At 31.7% G+C, this 9789-nt stretch overlaps 1 protein-coding gene across 1 annotated transcript; it reads left to right on the top strand.

Moving 5' to 3' along the window:
• The first annotated feature begins 2658 nt into the window (after positions 1–2658).
• Positions 2659–3809, top strand: LOC105119538 (BAHD acyltransferase DCR-like). The gene has a single exon (XM_011017684.1). The coding sequence runs from the start codon at positions 2811–2813 to the stop codon at positions 3807–3809; it is 999 nt and encodes a 332-aa protein (XP_011015986.1). The 5' UTR covers positions 2659–2810.
• Positions 3810–9789: the final 5980 nt, after the last annotated feature.

Raw genomic sequence — 9789 nt, forward strand, 5'->3', positions numbered from 1 at the left:
TAGAAAATTTTCACCATCTTGGTTTCCTTGTGAATAACTTCAAGAATATCTCAAGCTTTTTTAGTTATCTCACACATGGAAATTATTTTAAGTCCATCACGAGACACTACTATAAATATAACATTCAAGCCTTTTTTATTTCAATTATAATCAGTGGATTCATCTTTAGTTCAGTAGCTAAAAAGATTTTCAAGCTTGGTCTATTCATGCTCAATTGAGTGCTAGAGTTTCTCTTCTAGTAATTTAAGGAAAACTTTCATCCCTATCTTTCAATAGACATAGTTCTTATCATTTAATAATGGCGGTAAAATTAGAATTGACATGTTCATCAGGGAAAATAGATCTCACTCTAGAATGAGTGATTTTATTTTGATACCCCTTCATAATCTCATTTTTGTTCTCTATATATCAAGAAGCAATTTGCTAACACCTTGTAAAAATATATTAGTAGCTAAATAAATATAAGTGGAAAAAATTTAAATGAACAAGTTATTTAATTACAAACTTTTCAAAAGATAAAAAGCCCTTTAAAGCAGCCAAACCTAGGATAAATAACTTTCACTAGTTTAGAAGAATACAATAGGAGTATTTTCACCTAAAATCTTTTGTTTCTATATTACCTTACTTATCAAGACAAATATTTCATTTGTTTTGTATTATAGTAGCTTGCCAAAACATTTGATGATCTTTAAATTGTTATAATCCTAACTAGAACATTTAATTGTTAGTAATTAATATAGGAACTCCTTTTACGAGCCTATAAGCTTAACAACTCTATAGTGAACAATTCTCTTTGAGAATTTTTTTCACACTCTACATGTCTCTGAAAGTATATGTTACGAAACTTTGTAAAACTCCTTAGCTAATTGGGTACTCTTGTTCTACTGCCAATGATGCTCTTCTTAAATGCTTCAGATTATCCTTTCTCATATATACATCCATGTGATAACAATAAAAATCTTTAATAAATATTATTTCAAGATTTTTAATTTATTACATTCTTAACAAAATGCTAACATATTTCTTAAAAACACTTCTCTAATAGTTATATTTGAATAACTTGTACTTATCTTATTTTGATAAAATGTATTTGAACTTTTTATACAATTTATCCAAACAAACTATTTAATTACATAAATAATCACATTATATCCTAAAAGATAACTTCATTCATTCTTTAACTAATTTGGATAAACTAACAATATAAAATAATCAATCTTTATTAATACAAATAATCATTCATTAATCAAAGCTAATCATTTTGACATTTACAACATCCAATTTCTGACTTTATATATAACATGAATAGCTTAGACTCTTTAAAGATTTTTTTAGTAGCATTCATTATTAGAGTAGGAAAATTAATAATTAATAATCTATACTGATTGATTTAAAATAGATCTAAATCCTATAAATTTTGAAATATGACTAAAAATAATAAAAGTCAATGAATAAATAGGTGACTATCTAAGAGGATCTAATTCTTAGAAAAATTATCTTTATTGATTCTTAAATGATGGTGCATGAAAAAAACTAATATTAAAAAAAAAATTACTAGCCATATGTGTTAAGTCTAAATGGCTAGAATCCCCCTCACGTGCTTCTGATTAACCTTAGGCTTTTAAGCATTACAACCAAGAACCAACCTCTCCACCATGCATAGTAAGCATTATAACCAAGCATCAACCTCTTTATCAATGATAGACTCCATTCTCCACCTATAATGGTACCTATAATTGTAACACTACCTTTCATATTTCTTGATATAAGTTTATGTGATAGAGGTATATAAATATCTTAATCATCATGTAAAAAGGTTAGGCCATAGACTTTCATACATGAGTAGAAACCATTCAACAATTTCAAGAACAACGAATAATTATTCAATAATTTGAGAAAACATAAATAATCATTCAACATTTAAAGGAACTGTAAATAACTATTCAATAATTTCAGTAACCACAAATAGTCATTCAATATTTTAGAAACCACAAACAACCATTTAATAATTCAAGTTTCACATACAAAATCACATAAATATTCAATTAAATACATTACCTATAACTTCATTTTATTTTCTCTTCATATACATTATTTTCTTCTTCTATAATTTCTAACTAAAACATTAGAATGTTTCATGTTTTATAATAAAAATTTATTTTGCAGGAAACATTGATCTCGAAGAGTAAATTTTATATTCAAGTTCAATCATTATAGTCCAGAACACAGCCCGAAAAGCCCGTTCTTATTTGAAATTTTTACTATCTTCATCACTTGATATTGAATCTCATTTTTTTTCTATCGTGAAGTTGATATATATTCATATAAAACAAATAAATTTAATTTTATAATTAGATTAAAAATAAGTTATTTGCCTAGTTATTCTACTCGTCTATATCAACATAATGCCAAACCACTAAAATTGAGTATCAACACCATGCCAAACCATTAAATGTGACTGTAATGAGTTTTTTTTTTTTATTGATATTATGTAATATTGTTTACTTCATATTCGGTAGGAATTGTGAACCTCTTAAATAGCATGCCTTCTTGAACTAATCCAAGACATGCCCCACCATGTCTCCTCTCTTTCCTCTCACCCACCCATACGCCTCCTGTTGATAGAAAGGCCATAAACAAATGGATATGCGGTGAAGCAATCGTCACGAAACTACCCTCAAGTTCATGAATCCTTCCTCCTACACTCTCCCTATATAAACCCCTCCACATCTCCTCACATTCATTCTCTCACGCACACTACTCAGCTGTCCAGTCCACTATCATTAACCTTAAAAGGAAAAAGGAAGAAAATGCCTTCTTCTTGCAATACCTCTATCGTCTCAAGATGTACTATCTACCCAGACCAAAAATCCTCAACCATCAAAGCCCTAAAGCTTTCAGTCTCAGACCTCCCCATGCTCTCTTGTCAATACATCCAGAAGGGTGTCCTCCTCACGTATCCACCATACTCCATTAATGACCTCATCACATTCCTCAAACACTCCCTCTCCGTCGCTCTTTCTCACTTCCCTGCTCTTGCTGGCCGCCTCCAAACTGACCCTAGTGGCCATGTCCATATTGTATGCAACGATGCAGGCGTTGATTTCATCCAAGCCAAAGCAAGACACCTCTCCATCCACACCATTCTTTCTCCAACCCACGTCCCTGAATGCTTCAAAGGGTTCTTCGCAATGGACAAGACCCTTAGTTATTCGGGTCATTCTAAACCTCTGGTGGCAGTTCAGGTCACTGAACTGAAAGACGGCATATTCATTGGGTGCACTGTAAATCATGCTGTCACTGATGGCACTTCATTCTGGAACTTCTTCAATACCTTCGCTGAAATCTGCAAAGGATCTAAAAAAATCTCTAAATCTCCAGACTTTTCCCGCAACACCATGCTTAACTCACCGGCGGTGCTTAAATTCCCCCCCGGTGGACCTAAGGTGACATTTTCTGGTGACGAGCCATTGCGAGAGAGAATTTTCCATTTTAGCAGAGATGCAATTCTCAAGCTCAAGTTGAGAGCTAACAACAGTAATTTTAGGTCCAATTCGGCAGAGATTTTCGGAAGGCAAAGTAACGACAGTTGGAAAATCGTTAACGGAGAAAGTAACGGGAATAACGGTTTAAGTAACGGCAAAGTAGATCCACTTTTCTTAAAGAACAACGAAACGGCAGAAATTTCATCGTTTCAGTCCCTTTGCGCGCAGCTGTGGAGATCCGTGACACGTGCGAGGAAATTATCGCCCTCCAAAATGACGACATTTCGTATGGCTGTGAATTGCCGCCACCGGCTGGAGTCTTGAGGTTGTTTTGTCACCTGACACAATGACTGGTCTTGAAAACGATGATGAGTTTATGCAATATGTTTCAGAAATTGTGTGAGTGGTTTACACTATAGTGAAAGCTCTGGTTCATTGCTTGAAGAAAAGAAATGAAGAAATAAAAATCACAATGGCTTTGGGGTATATTATCCGGCCCAGAAGTTGAGAGGATAAGTTTGAGGGTAAATTTTGATGGATATGGTTGGTTGAGATTTTTTTTTGTTTTTTTTTAATAATTAGCTTTCCAAATAAAAGATACAAGTGGTGTGTAATTTTTTAGACTTTGAAAATAGCAGCTTAATGCATTTCTATGTTTTAAGTTATTCAGTTGTGTTATAGATAATGGTTAATAAAAATGTTGCAAATATTTTTTTCTTGTAATCTTAGAAAACACCAAATTAATGCTAAAATTTTTAAATACATGTAAAAACAATCTCAATTGAGAGGATTCAAAAATCCAGGGACTGAGAAACCTCTTAGCTTTTGGTGGTATTAATAGAGAACAAATATCATTTACATATTATTATTGAGTTAATAAGTGTGGTATTGAGTTAGTAAGTATAGTAGATCCTTTAAGATACATTTTGTACATCTATAAGTGTAAGGAGATGATTACCTTAGATATATATAATTTGTATAATTGTTCTAGTAGTAGGATTTTTAGTTTTAGATACTTAAAACTTAAGATGTAACTCAACTTAGGTTAAAAGACAGGACGATTTATTAAACTCATAACACTTTCAGTTTAGGTGTTCATCTAGGATTTGGTATATTGTCTTGTGTTTAGTTGATTGATGAACCCAAAAATATTAGATTTTATATTTTGTCAGATCCATATTTTCTTACGTTCAACTAACTATTGAACCTAAATATGTTAGGTTTAGTATCTTGCTAGACTGATGTTTTCTTGGGTAGCTAACAATTAAACCCAGGTATGATGGGTCCAGAATCTTGTCAAACCTATGTTTTTTTAGGTTCAATTAATAGTTGAATCCAAATATGTTAGGTTTGATATCTTGCTAGACACATGTTTTCTTGGGTTTGACTAATCGTTGAACCTAAGTATTTTAGATCTATCATAATGTTAGACCTATGTTTTTTTAGGTTCAATAGATTTGTTGAACTCAAATATATTGGGTATAGCAATTTGTCAGGCCTATATCGTTTTGGATCTAATATGTCATCAAACCCAATTTACATTAAATTTAGTTGATTACTAAACCTTGTTGTTTTAGGGTATTGAATACTGTCAAACCTACATTGTTATAAACTTTTTTCAAGTCTAAAAAGGATACTTAAAAAATAATTACCTTATCAGATACCCCCAAGCCTCCTTTAATATGTATCACATATAAAGGATTAAGATGTGTTTTAAGAGACTATAAATCAAGATACGTCTTATCTTCCTTTGGGAAGAGACATTTAAGCCTTTGGTGATTTGAAATGATTTCAAAGGGAAGAGGAAGCAAATATCTTAGGAAGATCACTTAACAGTGTGCAATGAATGTTTGTTGGCTTTTAGCCTTTTTATAGTTATGATGAGATGCCATCTATCCTTTATTTATTATCGAAGAAGAAGGGTTGCTCATATATAAAAACCTTCATTTACTTTAAATTGTGATTTTTACTTCTACTAAAATATCTCTGTTTCCTTAACTTAGGAGGTTTAAGACATAAGAACAATATATTTTTATCATATATAAATTTTTCTTGTTTAGGTAAACCAAATCTTTATCTTCTTAGTTTCTTGCATAATTTTCGTCTTGGTTTTTCTTCTTTTTCTTTAAAAGATTTTGAATGACTTCTATAAAAAAAGAAAAATGAAAGCATTCCCCAAAAGAGATTTTACCTTAACATTAAAAAATGACGGTGCTCATCAGAAATCATAGGCCATTAGGATTGGCCTATGATCTAGAATCAATGCTTCTCTACCTTCCCTTTCTAGAAAGAGGGAAGATAGAAGTCCTCAAAGCATGGTAACTCTTAACCAAATGGATAAGGCCAATATCCAACAACTAGAAGATTGTATGGTCTCGTTACCAAAACATAGTAACCATGTTTCAAAGGTCACTAATAAGCATAATGGGGAATTTTTTTAAATTATAACCCTTATTTACATGTATAAGTTTAGGTACTTGTTTTCTTTATAAGGTTTTGTAAATGAAGTATTCAGATATTACAATTTAAGTCAAGCTGGACTCCACCTTAATGGATGAACCATTCTATCTACATTCAATAAGTTTTTCAAATGTTGGATGAGGAACTTATAATCAAGGTTTTTAGGCAATGTTGTACTATAATTAAAAGCATTGAATCTTTCCCTTAGTTCTTTAACTTTGTTAATAAACCAAATGAACCTTTATGGGAGACTTTCATAGAAAAGTCATCCCACTCAAAGAACAGAAAAGGACATTGAGTGGTGGTGAGCTATCATGGGATAGCGAAGTCATAAGATAGGTAGAGTGCCATTTGGGGTTGTGCTATTATTGGAGAGCAACCTTTGCGAGTGTGAATGACAAGTGTCGTAACCTGATTTTTTTATTTTTTTTCTTATTGAAAAAAATACAAAAGTATCAAAATAAAAAAAATAATATATATATATATATATATATATATTTTATGTGTTTGCTTTGTTTTTTTATAGGATTTTTAGCGTCTTTTCAAAAAAGTTCAAAATTAAAAAATTTATTTTTGACGCACTCAGTTCAAAATTATTAATCAATTTTATTGAGTTGACATTAATGTTGTGTTTTTTCAAAAATATCACAATAGAAACAAAAAACAAAAAAATATTTAGATAGGGAGACTATAAATGCAAAGGAAAAAAATTAAGGACCAAAGTGAGTTTTTTTAGTTATTTGAGGACCAAACAATTGGGAAGAAAATGACAAATTATTTTTCCTATAAATAAGTGGTTGTACCACATATAAAGAGAGGAGGAATTTTATGGAGGCCATTAATAAAAAAAAAAAACTAAAAGAAAATACAAAAAAAAAATCTCTCAAATTGATATACTCTCCCAAAAATAATGCATAAAAAACCATAGACCTATTATTTCTAAACCTAATCGTCAACCATTGTCCTCCTTTCTCCCCAGCAATAACCAATAACAAAAAATAAGCTTAATAGCCAATAACACAATAACATATTTTCCCATCCCTAAATCTACGTCAATCATCTCATAATCTCAACTCCCTATAAGGGCCTATTTTCTTCTCATTTTCCTAGAGTTTTAAAACCCGAACAGGCTCGGTGAATCGACCTGGGACCTGGCTGACTCGGGCTTGGGACTAGTCCGGGTGGAGGCAAAAACCCGCTTAGGAATTGGCCTGGGGAAACCCGACTGGTCGACCCGGGACCTGGTCTAGTAAGTCAAACCCGGGTCAGACCTGATTAATTTTTATTATAATGATAGTCATTAAACGATGTCGTTTTGGCCTTTTGAAAGGCCAAAACACTTAAGAATAAAGAGTGAAGAAGAATAAAGCAATATTAGTTACAATTTACAAACCTAATTAACTCAACTCTTTGAAACCCAACTGAGGAGCAGAGGCGTAGAGGACGTCTTGACCATTGATCACTGTTGTTTCTTTATGAAAAAGGTTTGAATCTGCTTCTAAAATGCAACATTTTTTGTACTCTCATTCTATGATGTACATACACATCTTTTTATCTAACTTGTGTTCAGTCAGTAACCTTTTTGCCACTGCCTCTTCTCTTCCTTCAACCTTCACGTCCTGGCCTATTGCACCGACTGCCTTTTCCTGTTAGTATTGCAACTACTCTTTCTTTCATTCTTTTTGTCTTGTATCACTCTTAGACTTGGGACTTTTGAAGCATAAAAGAGTGTGTGTGAGCATAAGGATTGTTACATTGAAAACATGTGCTTTATTTCATGGAAATAAGGATTGTTAAATTGAAAACACATTCTGGGTTTTGCTCGTTTGATCAAAAGCTATTAATTACATGGTTAAAGCTTGAATCTTGATCTTTATAGATTAGTTTTTGTCCAGGGTTTTTAGCTTGAATGAGGTTGATAGTGAACACCTAAATACCCAATATAAATGAATAATCTTGTTTAAGGAAACAAAATGTGCACCAATAACATTAATCTGTTAGGATATGCTTTTGGTATGTTTCTTTAGCCTGATTTCTGCATCAATTTCTTCTTTTTTTTTCTTGCAGTCCGATTTTAACTTCTGTGAAAAAAATGAGAACTTTGTTATTTGTAGTTTTTAATGTTAATCGATGATGAACTCTAGAATGTTGTTACCATGATTTGATGCTTATTAGTTATTACTATGATTCTTTTAATGTTGTTACGGTGTTACCATGATTCGGTAGTGAAAAGTGCACTGTGAGGAGGTGTCTGTATTGTGTGGAATTAGATTATTAGTTTGTTACAATTGTGTTGAATTACATGCCAAAAAATGTTGCTAGTTTGTTAATTTCCTAGAGCATTGTGTTGAATATGTGCCACATTAGTGAATTTGTATTGTGCCTATATTCAGTGTATTATGTTGAATCTGTATTGTGTCAATTGCATTGAATGAAAACCATAGGGCTGTCATTGTTAATTTCCTAGAGCATCAACTGAGTAGTCTTTTTCTGTTATGTGTGATTAACAATGAGGTTGTCATTGTTAATCTAATGAATGGATTGCAAAGTGAGTTGGCTTGAAATTATATTCCTTTTTATAAATTATGTCAAGTATTAAAATGTCTTCACGTGATGGTAGTACTTCAAGCAGTGATCCTTCAATAGCCCAATCATCTCAACCTTTAATTTCCATGTCAAGTGGTAGTAGAGGAAAAACAGATTTAACATAAGGTCATTATAGAGAAGCTTTTGAACTTAGTGTTGGATGTAAAAAAACTAAATTAATTTGTTTATATTATGCTAAAGTATTTGTGAGTGGTGGTATTAATCAATTTAAACAACATTTAGCTGGAGTTAAAGGAGAAGTTGAACAATGTCGTAAATGTCCTATTGATGTTCGACATTAAGTGGTTTTGAATCTTAAAAAAAATTTTGAAATAAGAAAAAAAAAAAGAGTTGGAGAAATGCAAGCAGATTTCAATCCATTTAATGCATAACAAATAGAGCATGTAGAGATGATGGTTAGGCACTTAGAAGATGATGATGATGGTTATGATAACGATGAGGATGTCAATACTAAAAAATATATGTTACCACCGAAGATTCCAAAAAAGAAAAAGATTCAAAGCACTATCAGTGTAAAACAATTGACTACAAGTTATGAAAAGTAGAAGAAATATGCAACATTAGGGACATATTTTATGTAGAGAACAACTTCTAGTACTCAAAAGTCTCTTCAGAATTGTTGGCAAAGGAATGAAGCAGTTGAACAGTGTGATCTTGTTTTAGCGAAGTGGATGATTGATACATGTGTGCCATTTAATACTATTAACTATGTGTATTATCAGCATGCTATAATTATTGTAACAACCATGGATCCTAGTTATAAAAGACCAAACTTGCATACTATTCATGGTTATTACTTGGAAAAAGCGGTTGATGAAATCAAGATTTATATTGAGACTTATTGAGAGATTTGGAAGAAGACTGGTTACATATTAATAATTGATGGATGGATAGATCAAAAGAGGAGGACTTTAATTAACTTCTTAGTATATTATCTTAAAGGAATATTTTTTTAAAAACTGTGGCTGTATCAAATGTCTCCAAGATTGCTAGATTGTTGTATCAGTTGTTTAGAGAGGTTATTTGTATGTTGGGGTAGAAAACATTGTGCATATAGTGACTGATAATGCTGTAAATTATGTTGTTGTTGGCAAGTTATTGATGGAAGAATTTCCTTCAATATTTTGGTCTCCTTGTGTTGCTCATTGCATCAATCTCATACTCTAGGACATTGATAAATTACAGTTAGTTTATTGTGTTGTTAGGCATGCTTCTGGTATCACAAAGTATATTTATA

Source organism: Populus euphratica, unplaced genomic scaffold (genome assembly GCF_000495115.2).
Source record: "Populus euphratica unplaced genomic scaffold, PopEup_1.0 scaffold3052.1, whole genome shotgun sequence".
Lineage (NCBI taxonomy): Eukaryota > Viridiplantae > Streptophyta > Magnoliopsida > Malpighiales > Salicaceae > Populus > Populus euphratica.